General features: G+C 43.5%; 1 protein-coding gene across 1 annotated transcript in view; it reads left to right on the top strand.

Annotated features, from left to right (window-relative positions):
• The first annotated feature begins 7,468 nt into the window (after positions 1 to 7,468).
• LOC311509245 (uncharacterized protein) overlaps positions 7,469 to 20,581 on the top strand; it is a 40,413-nt gene continuing 27,300 nt past the window's right edge. Inside the window, exons 1-2 of the mRNA XM_084574368.1 lie at positions 7,469 to 7,997; positions 14,108 to 14,295. Coding sequence (XP_084430494.1) covers positions 7,939 to 7,997; positions 14,108 to 14,295 — 247 coding nt within the window. The 5' untranslated portion in view covers positions 7,469 to 7,938. The remainder of the gene's footprint in view (positions 7,998 to 14,107; positions 14,296 to 20,581) is intronic.

Below are 20,581 nucleotides of genomic sequence, written 5' to 3'. Positions count from 1 at the left end.
AAGATGCTTAATCCTCCGCTACATTAAAAAGCTAACCTACAGCTGTCTGTCTGCTGTTTTAATTCTGAGCTGAGTTTATTCATTCATCTTTTTTCATGATACATTGAAAAAATAAATTACCGTAGCTACTTTTAAGCTACAACCAAGCGGGCAACTTTAAGCTGTAGTTCCTCTAATGTCCACTAGAGGCTGGCTCCATGAGCGAGTCAATCAAACCAAGATGGCAGCCTCCAGACACCACGCTGGGCTTCAAAACTGCTCTTCAGCAATGGTAGGGGTGACGTCACAGACTTTGTAGACTGCAGGACAATATTTTCAACATTAGATCTGATTCTGTTTCACCTGAAGTCACTTACACTTCAGGCCAAATGTCAACTGAGCCTTACTTAAGTTTCCAGTGGTAAAAAAAGATGGCTTTCAGGTGAAAGTGCCTTGTAAAAGTGTGAGACACTTTCCCTGTTTATGTCCTAATTACAGTAAATACAGGGAATTAGGGCTGTTTCCTAATTCCTCAGATTATACCCTCAGAGGGTCAAAAAAAAGTGCTCATTTCCTCATTTGTGTACATGATTAATGCTGTATAACGTAAAACAGGAATCATGTGTTTGCAGATTTCTTCCCTTTTCACAGAGAAGACAGAGCTGTTCTCGTAACATGTAAAACACCGTCACTGTGGGATGACAACCTCATGACTCAATTCCTGAGGATTTTCTTAGTTTGTACCAAGGGTAAAGGTCAAAGACTACACAGTCGGCTTGAGGTTTAGAAAGTTTTAGCACATTTGCGCTAATGAAACTGTTTTTTACAGGCGCAGAAGAGAAACACAAAGGCTCATCGGGACAAAACTGGGAGGGGTTTTTATTTGAATTCCTGAGCATTTAAAAGACAAGAAGTTGCTCAATTATCACACTGAATGTTTTATGTTACTGACAGCATGTGGTTTTGAAATCAGGTCTAGCAGTCCTAAAAACCTCAAATAAACAAGCTGTTACAGACTTTCCAATTGTGGCGTAGCCTCACGTCGCCGATGTCCTGGCCAAAAAGACGCTCTCGAACGTACCACAAAAAGTGGCACACAGGTTCTGCACCTGAGAGTAAATAACTTTTCCTGTCAGCAGGTGGCAATGTAGTCTGAATCCATCATTCAAAAGGGGAAACAGGAAGAACTACTATTAGCTGGGAGGCTAGAAAGAGCTACTATTAGCTGGGAGGCTAGGAAGAGCTACTATTAGCCGGGAGGCTAGGGAGAGCTACTATTAGCCGGGAGGCTAGGGAGAGCTACTGTTAGCTGTGAGGCTAGGAAGAGCTACTGTTAACTGCGAGGCTAGGAAGAGCTACTGTTAGCTGCGAGGCTAGGAAGAGCTACTGTTAGCTGGGAGGCTAGGGAGCACTATTACTAGCGGGGGGCTAGGAAGGCTAGGAGCTACTATTAGCTGGGAGGCTAGGGACCTAGAAAGAGCTACTATTAGGTGGGAGGCTAGAAAGAGCTACTATTAGCTGGGAGGCTAGGAAGAGCTACTGTTAGATGGGAGGCTAGAAAGAGCTACTATTAGCTGGGAAGCTAGGAAGAGCTACTGTTAGCTGCGAGGCTAGGGAGGTCTATTACTAGCGGGGGGCTAGGAAGGCTAGGAGCTACTATTAGCTGGGAGGCTAGGGACCTAGAAAGAGCTACTATTAGGTGGGAGGCTAGAAAGAGCTACTATTAGCTGGGAGGCTAGGAAGAGCTACTGTTAGATGGGAGGCTAGAAAGAGCTACTATTAGCTGGGAGGCTAGGAAGAGCTACTATTAGCTGGGAGGCTAGAAAGAGCTACTATTAGCTGGGAAGCTAGGAAGAGCTACTGTTAGATTCATTCATTCATTCATTCAATCTTTATTTATTCTCGGAGGTTCATTGAGGGTAGTCCTCATTTTCAGTGAAGCCGAGATTACACAGTAACAATGGGATAACAATAGATAAAGTATAATTATGGAAAATAAAACAAAATAAAACAAATAATAAGATAACCTACATAACATTATAAAGAAGGAAGGAAGGGAAAAATAAAGATACAGAGAATGTTAATAGTAAAATAATAAAATAACATAATAATAATAATAATAATGATAATAATAATAATAAAATAACATTTACATAAAACAGGTACAATTTGACATAGGAAGGTTTGTGATTACAGATCTGAATTGATTATAGGAAAGTAGAGAAAATAGCTAATATTAGCTGGGAAGCTAGGAACGTAGGAGGAGCTACTATTAGCTGGAAGCCTAGGCACCTAGGAGGAGCTACTATTAGCTGGAAGCCTAGGCACCTAGGAGGAGCTACTATTAGCTGGGAGGCTAGGAACCTAGAAATAGCTAGTATTAGCTGGGAATCTAGCGAGAACTACTATTAGCTGGGAAGCTAGGAAGACCTACTGTTAGCTGGAATGCTAGGAAGAGCTACTATTAGCTGTGGGAGCTACTGTTAGCTGTAGGCTAAGAAGCTAGGAGAAGCTACAAACCTACAGCCACTCCTGAATCATGTTTAACAACATAACTTTTGCAAAAATGATGAACTTAATTTAAAAATGAAGGTAAATAATGTCGCTGTAGATCACTGTCTAAAATCTCCTCTTCATCCTCTCTCCATGTGACAGAGGATTTTTTCTGTAGCTTTTGGGAACGATCACAATGACCAAAAATAAACGTTCAGCGCTGCAAACCCTCCAACCCACAATTTCTACTACTTCAGGAAAGTACAACACCCCAGAGGAAGCAACTTTTGGGGGTAAAAAAATCTCCCTGGTGCCATGGGAAACGTTGCTGCCATGTTAGCGCTCCCCACCACCATCGCCATCAGAACCACCACAAGTGAGGGAAGGTCGTTTGAAGAAGAGGAAGGTCTCTCCAGTATAGTTTACCTCGCTTCCAAAGTCTCAGACAGGGATCATCAAAGCATTTCACCCTACAATACCACACAAAAGAAAGAATGTGACTGTGCAGCAAGGTTTGTTTTGAGAGTAAAACTTTAAAAATCCAGTTCTACACTGCTCCGTGTGTTGGCATGAAGCATTATATGAACACTAGAGGAGAGAGGATTTTCTTTATTGAACCTCAAACTCATATGCAGTTTGCTTTTTGCAGATTAAATCAAATCACAACATGAACTGACCTTCTGGCATCATGTCTCTTTGGTTTATTATAAACTTGGGCAAACAGAAAGAAGGTCTGAAAGTCATTTTTCCAAAGTGCTGTCTCTTCTTTTAAAGTGCCCTTTCAGATGCTTAAAAACACAGTCAAAAGAAATATGATTAAGGCATTAAACCCTCTCAAAATATACAACCATAAACACAAAGTTGCTGCTGGTTTCCAGTAATGAAAAGCTGTTTTAATTCTCCACTTCCACAGCCGTATGCGAACCGACGCTCTGCCTCCCAGATTGCATCCAAATCTGCCAACATCTGCCACCAATTTACCAGAGCACGCCTGTCCCGGATACGACTATTAACCAGGGGTTGCAGCCTGCCGTGTCTCCTCCGGCTGCTTTCACCACTAACCAGGGCTGAAGGATGAGCCACAGGTCCGAGTCCTTCCAGACCGGCTTGACATGGAAAATAACACGACTGCAGCAGGCCTGTAATTTGACGTGGCTGCGACCTTTAATCGTATCTTGATCTACATCCTCAATCCCCGTGTCTGTCGGTGGCCTCGATGCTAATTCGAGACCTCGTGTGTCTGAAAGTTTTGAGTTTCCGTCCCGCGCTTCGCGGATTGGAGACGTGTCAAGGCGTCGAGGACGAGCGCGATGAAGTCACCTGAACAATACATGATGAACGTGATTCAGAACCACAACCTTTGACCTCATGTTCCAGGTGCTGGAGGAGGTTGAGATCAATTCATCTCCGCTGAAGGAAATGAGCAAACATGGACCGCTGATTAAAATTAAAAATGCATTGTTGTCTAAAAATATCACAGAAACCAAACGGCTAAAAATACACAAAAGTATGCATGACATGGAATTTCAGCGTCCCAATAAAATGTTTGTGTCTGTTTGCTCTTCAGAAGTGGACTTGGATATTTCACTTTGAATTTAAGGAGAGCGGCATCTGGAGTTTGAAACTGCACAATAAATTCTTAAACAGCTTTTTAAGTAGAAGTTTCTCGCATCTCAGAAATTCTTCTCGACTTTCCAGACGACAAACCTCAACCGTCAGTTGTCATCAGCCCTGATTGACGACAAAGTTCATGAGTGGTTTTAGAAACTCATTAGTCATGCATTCGTTTAAATCCGGTTGCTTGGGCTTCCTCTTGCATGATGAGGCGCTGCTGTCATGACAGAGCGTATGTGCGCTCTCTTCCCATGCATTAAATCCAACTTTAAAACATGACGCAGAGAAAGTTCACAAGTTGTAGTCAGAGTTTGGTAGCGGGTTTACTGCTGTGTAAACGCCACCTCTGCATGTCGCTATAAAACGCTGCAGCAGCCTGCGGTGGCACAGTGGAAAGTTACCGAGGCTCTTCAGCCTATTTCAGTGCTGCCAGATACATAAACTGGTGGAGTTTAGTCATGGAGAATGCTAATGATGAGGAACAACGGCTGCTGGCTTCCTAACTCCCTCTGTTCTCTGTACAATTTAATCCCAACGCCAAAAAGCATGCAGAAAAAGCCCTGAAAACGACTGATTCATAACGCTGTCGGCCAAGGTTTCAATCACCTATCATCTTTTAAAAACAGCCTATCATTTGCTTTAATTACCTGCTATAAATCATTTAGTGGATGTCTCAATTAAGAGCAACAAGCGCTCAGCCTGACAGATCACAAAGCCATTAAATTAAAGCTTTGCACGCATAAATCAGCTTGTCATCTTCCTCAAAATCCTCAAAACTCAAACAGAGCCGAGCTGCAGAAACAGAAAGTGCTCATAAAGAAAAGCCAGCGAGCTCCGCTGCCAGGTGCTCAGGGCCCGAGCCAAGGCTGCTTTAAAACAGGCTGCATTTTAAACAAAGGTTGCATTTAAACGGGACCGCGAGGTGGCATATCGCGGAGGGCTGCTGCAGACGTGTATCTGCAGTGTTTAGCGTCAAACACAGCGCCCTGCCATGGCAACACGGATGCCAAACGTTCCCCCTCAGCGCTGCCAGCCGACCTGCTTTATATGCAGGGCGCAGATTAGAAGTACTATTTAATTACAGGCAAGGGAAACAAATAATGAAATAGCTTTACATAAGACGGTTTATATAAGTGTGGCAGATCAGTCCGCACAGGTTTCATCACGGCCATGATGAATTTACCCATTTCAAATTAAATTATGGAGCGTTAAAGATAAAGCTGGTCTTTAAATCTTCATGTCTCCAGACAATAAATTACTTCAGGTGCCACTTTTAGCAATCAGATTCTTTCCAAGTTTAAAAACAAAACAAAATGAATTATAATTTCTTGTTTTAAGTGTCATCAGTAGATGATGAATAATATAATAATGATTTATAGTTGTTATGAATATGCAGCATTAAATTATAGCACTGGCCATAGCATTAGCATTAGCTTATGCCAGCACGGAGTCATCCAACCCATTAAGTTGATAAAACTGGGCAAAAAAAGTGCTTGTGGTGAATAAACTAGCTGTTACGTTGTTAACACTACGATAAAATTAATTTGCCATGCTTAAACAAGTGTAGTTTGCTAGCTAGCTAGCTGTAGCAACCGTGTCAGCATGAATGGAAGTCACACTTTGTCCCCATATGTCACATCTTTAGGGAGCGTTACGACTGGTACATGTACTCAGGAGCGGGCTTTGATCAGTTTGGTCCAGCTCGGTCGTCCCAGCGGTGGATTTTCTGGAACTCAAAGCAGCTCTGAACTTTCAACTCCAAATAAAAGCCCGGCGTTTGTTTCATGCGGCTTTTCGTCATCATTTCCGTCCAAAACAATCCCGATGTGTGACAGCTCATATTTACAACTGCAATCTTGGAAGTCGGCAACACATTACACAGCCTGAACTGTCATGGCGAGGAGTCACGAATGAAAAACAACCAAAACCCTCCAGTTTAAACACAGAGGATGTTGTAACCGAACCAGCGGGCCTCTTAGTTCACGAGGAGTGAATTTGTGTCTTTGGCGTGCTGAAGCAAGTCCCTTTCTGATCACAAAAATACCATGATATATTGCGCTGACATTGGCTGCACTGAACACAATGAACAATACAAGAATCCATCACCTTCATCACCCTGCAGAGGCCGGCTCACTTTACTCTGACAGAGCGTAGGAGGACACGGTGACTCACCGCCAAATGACCGAAACATTGAATAAATATGTACATGCACCTTGTTGAAACTACAAACTTCTGCCAGCGGAGACAGAGCTCAGCCACATGGGAACTCGAAACTCGGCCTTCACCTGCAGATAGCCACCCAGTATTAGAGTGACTCATTTACAGTTTGTGCAGCCAAAATCATGTGTTTTTACACAGATTCTGACGGATGGTAGTTTCACCAGACATGACGGCATAGTCCTGGGAAAATCTCCCAAATGTCATCTTTTCCATAAAAGCTTTTATTTTGTTTGGACCTCTTGGCTATTTTTAAGGCTAAGTAAACAAGCTCGCATCCCGGTTCAAGATCTGGATTTTCGGAAGGACGCAATTCAAGATAACGTCTTTAAGAGGAGCCGAAGCAACCTGAATCAGGGTTTCCTCCTAAAATGAGAATATACATATATATTATTCATTCATTCATTCATCTTCTGTAACTGCTTGTCCTGTGAAGGGTCACGGGGGGTGCTGGAGACTATCCCAGCTGTCACAGGGCGAGAGGGGAGGTTCACCCTGGACAGGTCGCCAGTCTATAGCAGGGATATAAATATATATTATTTTATATATTATTAATTAAATTAAATTATTACTTATGGTTTTAATAAATTATTTAAATCTACAAATATTACACCAAAATCATATTAAATAAATAATAATAGTTATAACAATATTGTAATAGGTTTATGATGCTGAAGATTATTTTTTATATATTTTATATATATATCATATTGTTCTAATATTTGTAGATTTAAATAATTTATTAAAATCATAAGTCTTTAAAAAATATGTTTTTTGAGTCTGTCTTCTTAAATGTATAATAAAGATTAATATTTGTATTAAATACCATCATATATTTTACAATAAAAATTATAATTTAATAAAAAAACACGATCAACAATAATATTTATTTCCGAATTATTATTTGATATAAAAATATTTTTATAAGTAATAAATATATTTCTAAATATAATTGTTTTTGTTGTTATTTTTGTGTAAATATAATTATCCAAATTTAAACCGCACCATGACAATGAAAAAGTACTTCCTTAAGGTCTTCCCGGCTGGAATGTTGTCATTCCCCGGTTGCGGAGTCGGCTCACGTTCGTACGACCTTAAATATTTCTGCTCTTGCATTACTCCGACACACACACACACACACACACACACACACACACACAGTGTACACACACAAACCGCGACGGGAGCGCGCCGCCGCGGCACCAGCAGCAGCACCTCTGTCAAATCACAACGGGGGTGACGCGCATCGGAGGACTTACATAAAAATCCTCCGGGGACTTTCTCGACTCTTTAAACGCCTAAAAGTCGCGTTTTTTCGCGGCGAACCGGACTGGGAACGCTCGATGCTCGGGAATATGACAAGTTATGATAGTTTACTGACGTTTTTTGTCGCTAACGACGACAGTTAGAGTAGTTTTCCCTTCCAGGTAAGAAGCGACCGAGCCGCGAAGCAGCCAACTGCCGAGGACTACCGAGGATTACCGAGGGGGATTTCTAAGCGTCTCGTTTTTCGGCACTGTCGCTCGTTTTTTCGGGGCATGCGAGTCCCCTGAACACGTCTGGGCCTGCTAACGTGTTCATAAAAGCCGGGGTAAAGCCACTTTCCTCCGCAGTCTGTCCTCTGTCGAGTCCACCATGCTGCCGAACACGGCGCTGTACGCGGTGAAGAAACGGAAGAAGCCGGTCCAGAAAATGTAAGTCACCAACCGAAAATCACTGTCGTACACCCCCGCACTGTCTGATCATGGGATTTAGGGTACTTAAAAACAACAATCTTTCAATTTATTGCACTTTATGGTCGCTATAACACCCCTGGCGGCGCTTTTATTGTACTTTTTACTGTTTAACTAATGTAAAACCACAATGCTGCCACTATGAAGAGAAACCTGCGGTGAAATAAACAAAACTGTCCATGTAATCAGTGCATTTATGATTTTTCCTGTGCACATTTTTTTGCTCATTTAATTCCCAAAGCATGCATACGAGAATATCTTCGGTGGTTATTTAAAGTGCAGCTGTGCAAACATCTCCTGCACTCCAGTCTGTGCTGTGTGGTAATAAGGTTGTAATAAGTACAGTAGTTATATTGTTTTATTTTTTTATTTATTTAATCCCCAGCTGTGTTTGTGCAGTTGTTTGACCAGCCGGGCTGAGTTAAACGTGGAAATATATATATTAGAAAGTTTAAATTCCACTATCTGAAACATCTGGGCTTCCCAACGCACACAGATGTTCGTGCGAAAGCCAGCAGACGTGAACTTTATTCTCTTTTTGTCATGGTTTTTGTCTGAGTGTGCCGTGTAGGCGGGGAGGTTAACAGGGGAGAGAGTGAAACCCCACATCAGTAAAATCTTCATACCACCTTCTTGTGATTCTGCCTCTGATTAAAGAGAAAAATGTGTTCTGCGATTTACCCCGTCGCAATCTACGCTCGGATTCCCCTTCGAGGACCCTCGGAGGGCCCCCTCGCCACAATTTGAGAACCACTGTTGTTGCATACTGTGGCAGCAGAGATCCATCCTTCAGGGTTCTGTGTGTGCACAAGAATGGATCTACTATTGGAGCATTTAATACTCAGAGCGTCGTCAGGAACGATTTCAATCAAGATTCAAGTGTTAAAAGTAAATTTTTTAGAAATATTAGGCTCGTTGCCACCAAACTAAACTATCCTAAAAGTTCCTCGTAGAACCCACCATACTCTAAATCTATGTGTTTGTTCTCCAGAGGTTCTCCAAATATTCTAACTGTTCCTCAAGCACCCATCGTGGGACGGTTCAAGCTGCGGTTTTCTCATCATCGTTCTCAAAAGCACCACGTTCAAATCTAGGACACATGCAGAAGAACGTTGAGAACGGTTCCCCGAAGCCAAAGCGTCCTGTAGAGAACCTGTAGACCTGTAGCAAATCATCACGGTCAAATGATCCAGTTTGAACCATTTGAAGTTCTGATCAGAACCTTTTTGGGTTCTTGCAGCGCCCTGTGGGTCACTCAAAACTCTTAAAAGTGCAGTGAAGAACATTTAGAGGGGTTCTACTAAAGCACAGCTGTGTTGTGGTTCATTTTAAACCTTTCAACGTTCTGCAACGAACCATTAGATGTGTTCTTTGTAGCACCATGCTATTTTAAACCGTTCGGAAATTCTCCAAAGAACATTTAGAGGAGTTCTAGCAAAGCATCACGGTGAAATTTTCAAATTGAACCCCTTCAAAGTTCTGCAAAGAACCCTCACATGGGTTATTTAGTGCATGATAGTTAACTTTAAACTCTGCAAAGCGTGGTAAAGATTTTAAGCTAATGAATGGACGTGTTCTTTAGGGACTTTAAACTCTTTAAAAGTACGGTGTAGAACATTTAGAGGTTCTCTTTTATAGTCCTGTGCTGAAACGGTTAACTTTAAAGCGTTCAAAGCGCAGTGAAGAACCTGTAGAGGGTTTCTTTGAAGAACCGTCCTCATATGTTTTATCTAGATCCTTGTGGAGAACCTTACACAACGTTCAGGACTGCTCTGAGTCAGACTGAGATTTCTTTTTTTTTTTTTTTTTTTTTAACCCAGTTTCTGATTTTTAAACACAGAACCACAGGCCCAGAGCGGAGAACCTCGCCCAGAACCGTGGTTTCAGCGTGTGTGTGGTACTACCTGCATTAATCATAATCAGGACGTGGAGCGAGAGCGCTCTCACGCGATGTTTCCACGAGGGAGGAGGGAGCGATGGAGGATGGCGTAATCTGAGACTCGCTCTGTTTTTTTTCTCCTCCTCCTCCTCCCGACTGCCACAACATACTTTTTTCCTGTCTTTCCTTCTGTCTCTGTGTTTTTTTCGGCGAGGGAGGAGGAGGAGGAGGAGGAGGAGGAGGAGGAGGAGGAGTGGGGGGTTGTTTTTTTTTTCCCCCTCCCTCCCTCGACTCAAATTAACATAGTTCTGTGTCACGCAAACGGTTACGTAAGTCTGCCATGTTCGGGTTTTTAGGAAAAGTTGCTCTCAGGGAGTTTATCTTTTCTTTTAAGGGAAGTGCTGTGAGTTATGAGTCGTGTGTGGGAGCGTCTGTTTAACCCTCAGACGGATCCAGAGCCCGAGGCGGTGTACCTTTATGTTTACACTGCGCTGTAAAAGTAGGACATTTAAATTTATGGTAATGTCCGAGTGTGGAGATAAAGAAAAGGAGGACAAAGCTTTCAGGATAAAAAAAAAAATATCCTGGACGTAAAGCTAACGTTTACAGCTTTGTTTTAAAATACTACTAATCATTAAGGTGATCGGGTTCAACCCACGTTATCAGTCCGTCAGATATTTCGTTTCCATGCATACTATTGTTTTGTCTGCAGCGGCAACAGTTTTCCTGGAGATCAGTCAGAAGTGAAGCTAGCTGGTTTTAGCTTTACTCTAAGTTCAGAGCCAAACAGCGTGTTTGTTTACGTCCGTAATAATCAGATCGCACGGCCGCAGACGCCAGACGTCCTCGTCGTCTGCGGCGCGTCAGGGAGCTATTTTAAGAGTTTTAAATTTGGTTCTCGGACATTTACGTTCGCACCTGTGTGGGCCTACAGATGAATTCAAATGAACTCATGTTGAATAAATGGGTCAGAAGCTTCTCACTTGTTGTTGTTGTGGATGCCCACGGATTCTCTCATGACGGACATCGTCCTCTCGGCTTTCACCTCTCAGACGTTTCTCCTTTTTCTCCTTTTTATTCTCACGAGGGAAGCAGGGATGTTTTGTTGCTGCTGCTGCTGCTGCGGCTGCGATTGTGAGGCCAGGTTTTAAATGTCAGGTGTCGGGATATATATCGGCGGAGCTCTGTGTGCTTCCTGTATCATAACTCCAGCGGGGAACAGGCGCCAAAATCGGATTTGGTTTCTTTTGTTCTGCAAAAGGTGTCGTTGCCCCGCCGGAGACAAAGTGCCCTTTGTGCTAAACGCAGGGGAGTGTTTCTTCAAGTCTAATACATCTCTCACCTCCCCGCCCCCTCTCTCCGCGTATATATACACATATATATATATATGTATATAGTATATAGAGTACACGCCCCTTCCAGGACAGATCTGGCAGATAAAGCGAGCAGCAACAACACTGGCCGCTCATTGTTCTCGCAGGGAGTTGTGCCGTCAGGAATGCGGCGATAGCCATCTCGCCTCGATTTCAGATACGTCGTATTATTGAAAGCAGATGTCTTATTTACAGGAGAGGAGGGGAGAAGGGAGGGGTTTTTGTTTTTTATTATTCTGCACATTTCACACATTTACGTCCCGGGCTACGGCTCAGACATTCAGACTTTAAAGAACGTTTTTGAGAGCAGCGTACCTCGTACAAGTAGAGCTGCAGTGATTTGATTCAAGAAAGTAATTATAAACTGTTTTTATTTAATCTTTATAGTCATTTTTATGAGTAGCTGGGAGGACCGGAAGCTAGGACATTAGCACTATTAGCTGGGATGCTAAAACGCTAGGAGGAGAGCTTAATCAGTGTTTGGCAATTTAAATTTGATTTACATCCTAGACACTCAGCTAAGAGTGTCTCAGGGAGATTTTCTGATAAAGACAGAGGCACAAATCTAAACAAAGAAAAAGGGGAAGTGCAACTGATTTGATATTTTGAGGCCTTCTCACGCTGAGAGATAAAACTACACCGTAGCATAATGAGATGTTGGTTCGTGTGAGCAAACTTTACAGGAAGTTAAAGGGTCAGACGTGTGTCTAGAAGGTATGCAGTAACGCAGGTGCGCACACGCAAACACGCAGCGTCAGCTCCGCCAGTGGCCTCACCTGACCCGGAATCCCAGCGGAGTCAGTCGTCGGCAGGAACATCTGAACCTGATTTAACTGGAGGCCGCCGCCGCCGCCGCCGCCGCCGCCGCAGCTGCTCTGTGTGAGGCCGACCTGTAACCGGGGAGGGGTCACGGGTTGCGTTCCCACGGCAACCAGAGCCAAAAAAACCTGAACTGGAATGAAGTTTCCCTGCGCGTATCTATAATATTTAGACAGTGTTTGTTTCACGGGGATCAGAGAAGCATTTCCACAGATTTTGAAGTCGTAAATCTTTTATTTGTGTTTTGCATCTGCAGACAATAACCGGTGGTTTGTATTTGAGCTCTTCTGGCTCGTGATTGACAGGAGGCGGAGCTGAGCAACCGCAGAGTATGTTGGTTATTGACTAGAAGATTTGTTTTGAGAGTGGAACACAAAAGCGACTTGTTTCCTCCCGAGTGAAAAGCAGAGGACGACTCAGATAACAGTTCCTGCTCTGATATCTCTTAAGTTCCCGGTTAAAAACAAGCGTCCTAAAAACCCGACGCCGCCTCCAGAGCGTCACACCTCTCCCTGGGAAAAAAGAAGAGCCCCTCTGTGTGGCGAAGGTCTGGTTTGAGTTACAGGCGAGAGGCCGCCGGGTTCAGCGCCGGTCATCGGAGTTCAATTACACACACACAGACCTGCTTTCTCGCCGCGTTGCGCCGCGCCGCTTCGCCGTGGTCCGGCGGCCAAGCAGTCTCAGCGATCTGGGATTTTATTTACCAAGTTAAAACAACAACACGTGTCGCCCTTTATCGAGCTGCGGCAGCGCTGGATTTTTAGTTTGAGACGTTTATTTTAATAAGACGTGAGTCAGATGTGGAAACCGGTATCGTTAGGCTGCTTCAGGCTTTGTTTTCAAGCCGTTCAGGGAGCAGCTATGGTTGGGTTTGCCGTAAAAATATTCGTGTAAATAAATCTCTCTCTCTCTCTTGTTTGAGACTAACGTACAATGTTCACATTTTAAAAATCAGCTCCTTTTATAAACTCTCTCTCATGAACCCTCTGCTCCGTCCAGACATTTGTGATTCCTTTGCGACCGCCGCCTCTTTCAGTCTTGTTTTTCCGTCCCACACGCTGACAGAGAGCACCAGCTCCAGGTGGTAAACAATTCCCAGAACAGGTGACATCACCCGCCTCCCTCCCTCCCTCCCCCCCCTCGCTCACCTGGTTCCCACGGCAACGGGGGATGGAGCCGAGGCTGCCCCCTGGAGAGTCGAAAGGTGGTCCGCGGCGGGGGAAAGGAAAACAACATTCGTGTTTACAACTTATCTTTGCATAAATAAACAACACAAAAAGCTCTAAGTTCATATTTATTTATTCATCTGGGCCCTGGCGTTTCTCCTCTCGCCGAAGTGATGCAATTGAAAAACCCAAATAACACTTCCCTTACCGGAATATTAAGATGAAAACTGAAGAAGAAGAGCGTGGGACAAGGAAGCTTTGGTCAAATTATTGCAAAACACGAAGAAAAAATTAAATTTTCGCGTGATTTATAGCAGCTGTTCCACAAACACAAACAAAGCAGCGAAGGAGATCAACTGTATCTCGTTTACCTGTTTTATTTTGATCCATTTCAAACGTTTTAAATGTAATTTGGGGCCATTTTGCCTTTTCTAGGGCTTATTTACTACATTTTAGTGTTTGTTTTGCATCTTTTGGTGCTAATTCCTGATGTTTGTGTGGTTATTTTTCATCTTTTATGGCTGGATCTGCTTCCCCTTTCTTATTTCGGTCTATTTCAAATATCTTTACGGTATTTTGGGGGTCACTTTGCAGGTTTTTGTGCTAATTCTACATATTTTCTGTGCTCGTTTTGCATCTTTTTGAGGTTTATGCATGGTTTACAGGAGCTATTCCACAAAAACAAACATTTTAAATATATTTTTTAATATTATTTTTATATCCCTCCATCGTGCTGTGTGTTTTAAATGCACCTCTTGCGTGTTATCTCAGCTTAGAGCACATTTATCCTCCTACTTAACGCCTTCTTCTTCTTCTTCTTCTCTGCATGTGCAGCCCCAAACCTCCACCTCCCGATGGCGCCAAGTCAAACCCCTCCAAGCGCCACCGCGACCGGCTCAACGGCGAGCTGGACAAGCTCACCAGCCTGCTGCCCTTCAGCGAGGAGGTCAGGGCCCGGCTGGACAAGCTGTCCGTCCTCCGCCTCAGCGTCGGCTACCTGAAGGTCAAGAGCTTCTTCAACGGTGAGGATCTGTTTTTTTTAGACATGATGCAGAGATGTTTCTGCGTGGGAGACATGTTTATAGCGCGTGTGTCTGGCTTTCTAACGCGTGTGCGTGTGTGTGTGGTTATCGTCCTGAATAATAGCGGCTCTTGAAGACGCCACCTCTGCTCTGGTTATAAACCAAACATCTCGCTCTGCTTCAGCCCTGATGTGTTCAGCTGAGAGACACCAAGCTCACCTCAGCTTCTCCTTTGTGGCTGATGCTGGCAGTAGATAATTTGATAAATCGACTAAAGGGCATGTGTCTACGCTGCAGTCACATCCAGAGCACACGTTTTCACACGAGCTGGTTTTTAAAAAAAAGTTTTTGATGAGGTTATTTGAGCGTCCTCACTTCCCTCTGCTGCCTCTCTGTGGAAATATATCCAGTTCCTATTTACGGTAGTGTGTGTGTGTGTGTGTGTGTTAGCCACCAGCTGGGAGGCTACACCAGAGCAGGACTGGGACATGTGGCGCTTCTGGCTCACCGAATATTTGGATCGGCCCTCCTTAGCAACAGGAGGTGTTAAGTGGGGTCTTTTAAATGTTGTCCGGGTCGGATACGACGTGTGCAGACGCTGTAGGGGGGGAACGAACACCTGTTGGGTTGAGCGTGCTGTCGGCTCAAATTATACTTCGCTCTGGATTGGGTTTTTGTACAAGCTTAAACAAATCATTTATTAATCAGAAAATAATTGAAGATTTAGTGAGATATTAACTTGAGTCTTGTGTTTTAACCCAAGAGTGAAAGGATTGGTGGTTATTTTGCATATTTTTGTGACTCAAAATCCTTTACTGATCTTATTTTGGTTCATTTCGAATATGCTTATCAGTCATTTTGCATTTGTTGGGGTTTTTTTTAGTTTGTATTCTCGCTTGTTCGGCATCCCTTGACATCTTTTGTGGTGATTTTGCAAGTCATCTTTCTGCAGCTGCATCTTCTTTATCTTTGCCCGCGTTGCGTCTTCTTCTGCGTCAGAAAGCAGCGAAGAAGATAACCAGAGCGCCAAACACGGGAGGTGATCTATTGCCGTGTGCTGGAACAATAAAACCGCTCTCCATTAGCTGGAGAACGAGGTCCTTTTAACGCTCGAATCAAAGGGAGCTTTTGTTCTGAGATCTCCTGGCGAGTGATCAGTGAGTCAGTGGCGTTGACTAACAACCCCATCAACCCCCTGCAGTCATGCTATGGTCGATTTCTTTAAAGCGTGTCAGCAGAAAGTTTTTGCGTTTGAAGCCGGTTTCATCAGACCAGAGGTTTTTTTTTTTTTTTCAGTTTTCCTACTTACCGCCTCGACCTGTTGCCAAAGGAAACACGCGCCAGGGCCCGTTGCTTTGGACTTGTTTAATTATTTGGCAGCGGCGGTCACTTAAGCGTCAGCTGAACAAATGCGTTTGAAGGCGGCGCTCGGAGTCTGGTTGCCTTCACGCTGTCGTTCGTTGAGGACAGGTGGTGGCTCCGGACTCTTATTTTGAAAGGTCGGACAAAAACTCTTCAAAAGTGTTGATTTATTTATAGAAATGAGTCATTAATCAATCGTTTTGTGTTGCGCTCAGACAGCCTCACCCAGTAGCTGGTAATTTGATATTTGATTGCAACACACGCCCGATAAATCATTTATTTTCTTTGTAGTTATTTGAGGCTGACGAGTCGGGAACAGATTTATCAATATGTAGAAGAGAGAGAGAGCTTAGATTTCACCGTTGCTCCATACTCCTTCCTCTCTTCTCACCGAGCTCCACCCGTTTCCTGTGGCGGCCCCTGCGGCACCCCGGCGTGCGGGCGGGGGTGCCTCCTTTTCCTCCGACTGTTTTGCGCCTTTTTCCTCCTTCGTCTTGGATGTTCGCTAGCTCCACACCCCCCTCTCTCCCCTCCACCTCCACCTCCACCTCCACCTCAAACAAACGCTGCAGGACTCCAGTTTGTTGTTACAGCAGCGAGGCCTGTTCGCACGGCAGAGCTGCACCGGGACAACTCGGGGCTTTATGCATTCATAAAACTCTCCAATAAGATCTCCCTCTGCTCCTTCAAAGCTCTCTTTGAACGTGACTTTAATGCATGCATTCATTTGAAGTGCATTGTGATGCGTTTAAGTACTAAAAAAAAAAAAAAAGTCCTCATTACTGCTGCTTTTTGAGGTTTTACTTCCTCATTATGTAATGACACGTTTGTTTAGACGGAACATGAGCAGCATGTCCTTAAATTTCCTGCTATCTATTTCCATTTATAGCCTCGTTTTATTAGTTTTTGTCTCCGGATAGAACGCAGCGGCTCTGTTAAGGCCGACTATTTTCTCGTCATGTGATGTATAATCTGTCGAAACAGGATGTTTGGGGGAAACGGAGCAAGGGAAGTCACCTGTAGCTGTGAAACGCGAGTGTGAAGACATTCTCTGTGCCACCGCGCTTTCCAGCAGAAGAGCTTCGCCGTTATTTCTGTCCGTTTTGCGTCTCGATAAACCCCTATTTGCATTGCCGGCTTTTAAAGTGCCCTAACAGCGCAATAAAAGCAGACATCAAAGTCGGGGCGATGATTAGAAGTGGACTAGATAAAAGCACGCAGACAGAGGGTATAAAAATAATAAAACAAAAGGCCATAAAATTAAGTTTACAAGGCGAGTTTTGAAGAGGCAACGCAGCTGCTCTAGATATTTAGGTTAAATTGAAGCCGTCTTCTCCACCTGACGTCTGTGTGTGAGTCCTGTTTCCTGTAAGAATGAATGAAAGTGGACAAATCTTTGTATAATCGACGCTCCTGAGCAAAAATGTCTAAAATCTGGACGTAAAGGCCAGAGATAGAAGGGTCTGTGTCTTCACCACATTTCCCAAAGCGCAGACATGAAGATGTCCTTTGTGTGTGGCCCTCCGTCTCTCTATATTAGATTATTCTTCATGAGGAATTCAGATGAACCACAAGACCTCCGAGGCAGCTTCCTCTCCCACTGTCGTTTAAAAAACAAGCCTGTGACGAAGACTTGTAAGTGAAGTCGAGTCAAGTTTAAAATCTGAAAATGTCAGTGTGGTCGCGAAGAAAACACACAGATATTTGCGAAATGACCATAAATAGATGCTGCAGAACCACAATAAGATGTTTAATGATTAAAAAAGATGCTAAAGAGCCACAAAATACACAAAACCTTTAATTCTCAGGAAAAAAAAAACCACATTTACTCCCCACATTGTCTCTGTCGACTTAAAAATGCACTGATTGAAACTTGAAGCTAGCTGCAGTGAACGTTGGAAGCTCTACAACAGGTCGTGTTTTAAAACATGCATCTCCAAGGTCTCCTCTATTTGTCGGCCGATGATGTCTCTTGAGTGTCTGCGGCCGTGGCGACAGCAAACACAAACCGCCCAGCGCCTGGTGTCTCACGGTGAATTTCCCATCGTGGCCACCGAGCGAAACAAAGGCGACCCGGGAGAGTAGAGGCTCATGGGAAAAGCCGGCGTGCCGCGTCGGTCCAGCAGGATGTGGCTGAGAAAGGGGCGCTCTGTGCTCCGTCCTCTTGCCCTCGTCTCGTCTCTCAGACCCAGTCCCCGGCGGGACGGAGACGACGGGCTGCTGGGAAATGCCCGGGGCTTCGATCCCATTTCCAAACGCTCACAACGCTGGCATTGTTCAACGTCTTCTGAACCAGACCTCCCTCGTGTTCAGACACGGTATTTGTTCTTATGCTCCCCGTCTGTGTTTCTTTCTCTTTTTCTTTGCCTCCACCGACTACAAAGCTCATTGTTCATACGGTCTGAGAAACACGGGGACTGCTTTACTATTTTTCATATACACCTAACGTCTGCTATTGTTTGGCCACTTTAAATCAGCGGAAAAGGCCACAAATAGGGCGACCAGTGATGGATAAGATGCCAAATGACCAACAAATACAATGAAATGGAGTCAAATTAAGAAGATAGAGCAGATGCAGCTACAAAAAGTTGCAAGACGACCACAAGCGGGATGTTAAATGACCACAAAAACATGTTAAATGACAAGAAACAGATGCTATATGACCATCAAATGCAATAAAGATATTTAAAATGGAGCCAAACTGAAACGATTAAGCAGATGCAGCTATGTTAGGATGCAAGATGACCATAAAATCATCCAAAATGAAATGCCACTCATTACCATTAAGATAAATATTTGTAATAGACCCAAATATGAAGGTAAAGGAGATGCAGAAACACAAAACCTGCTAGAAAACACCCAAAAAAAAGATCCAAAATGAGCACATGAAGTATCGCAGGTAAGTTTTAATGTCAGCGTTCTAGCGACAGTGTAGACAAAGCTGCTGACGTGTGTCGCTGTGTGGGAGGACGTGTTTACTTTGCGCAGCGTAGATAAAGACACCTGGTGGAAATGACAGGAGTGAAAGTGCAGGGCGACATTTTTTTCCCCCCCGATTCTTCTCGCGCCTCTGCCGTCGACGAGGAACCGGCAGAGGAGCTCTCTGGCCGTGGCGGGACGGAATTTGTGGTCTTATAATAGCTTGGCTGAGCTTACCTCCTCCTTCGCTGGGCCTCAGGAAACACACACACACACACCCATACATGTATGTACACACTTTTTTCTTTGTTACACATTCATTTTTTTCTCTCGACACGCAGCACACACCCTTCCCCCTTCATCCTCCCCCTCCTCTCCCTCCCCCTCCTCCTCCTCCATGCGTTTTCCAGATGTGTTTCCAGTGATCAGACTCAGGCCTCGGCCAGTGTTCCCAGATTAATGCTTCCTCTTTATGAGTCTTGTGACCCTGTAGACGACCTCTGACCCGTCTCATGATGGAGGACAGAGATGCAGCGCTCCTGTAGGTCGCAGATATCAGCCAGACACTCCGTTAATGTGGGGTGAAGCCGCAGCGAACATTAAAACGACCCCCAAAAGGATGCAAAATGTCAAAGATGCTACGTGACCAACAAATACAATAAAGATATTGAAAGTTGATACAGGATTTAAATGGTAAAGCAGATGCAGCCACAAAAATATGCAAGACAGCCACAATATGACCAAAACAGAACATACTGAAAGACCACAAAGGAACTACAAGCACGTGCTACATAACCACACAAAACAAGAATATGCTAAATTACCACAAGACATGCTAAATAACTAAAAAAACATAAAACGTGCCAAATAACGGCAGAACATGCTGAATAACTTCAAAAATATGCAGAATTACTACAGAAATAGGCTAAATAACTACAAAAACATGCTAAATAACTAAAAAAATATGCTGTATAACTACAAAATGTGCTAAATAACTACACAAACATATTAAATAACTGTAAAAACATGCTAAATAACAAAAACATATGCTAAATAACCACAGGAAGATGCCAAATAACCACAAAACATGCTAAATAACTACAAAAACATGCTAAACAACTACAAAAACATGTTAAATAACTACAAAAATATGCTAAATAACTACACAAACATATTAAATAACTGTAAAAACATGCTAAATAACTGCAGAGCATGCTGAATAACTTCAAAAATCTGCTAAATTACTACAGAAATAGGCTAAATAACTACAAAAATATGCTAAATAACCACACAAAGATGCCAAATAACCACAAAACGTGTTAAGGAACTATGAAAACATGCTCAATAACTGCAGAACATGCTGAATAACTTCAAAAATCTGCAGAATTACTACAGAAATATTCTAAATAACTACAAAAACATGCTGAATAACCATAGGAAGATGCTAAATAACTACAAAACATGCTAACTAACCACAGGAAGATGCCAAATAACCACAAAACATGTTAAGGAACTACAAAAACATGTTAAGGAACTACAAAAACATGCAAAACAACCGCAGGGAAATGCTGAATAACTACAAAAAGATGTTGAAGTACCTCAAAATATGCTAAGTAGCTCCAACACAAGCGACTAAGTGGACAAGAATGAACTTTTAAACTAAACTTCAAACCCAGCACAAATAAAAAAGTTGATAACATAAACGAGCAAGCGGACGTTGAGTGGAGAGTGTTTACGGCGGCGAGCTTTCTGCTCATTATTTTCTGACCTGTAAACATTTAAATGTTTGTTTGAACACACACACACACGTAAACCGGCTTTGGTAGATATAAAATAAACGTCTGAACACGCCGTCCCCGCTGCGCCGCTTCTGCTTTTTCCTGCTCCTCGACTGACAGGCTGAGACGAGCCGTCGACAAGACACCAACGGGTGTTGCCGTTCAGTGTTGTGGTTTTCGCTGAGGTTTCGCACACAGCGACGACGTACAACAACACATCAGCAGCG

This window comes from Chelon labrosus, assembly GCF_963514085.1.
Source record: "Chelon labrosus genome assembly, chromosome: 24".
Lineage (NCBI taxonomy): Eukaryota > Metazoa > Chordata > Actinopteri > Mugiliformes > Mugilidae > Chelon > Chelon labrosus.
The sequence above is the reverse complement of the archived record's forward strand: the minus strand, read 5'-3'. Positions and strand labels throughout refer to the sequence as shown.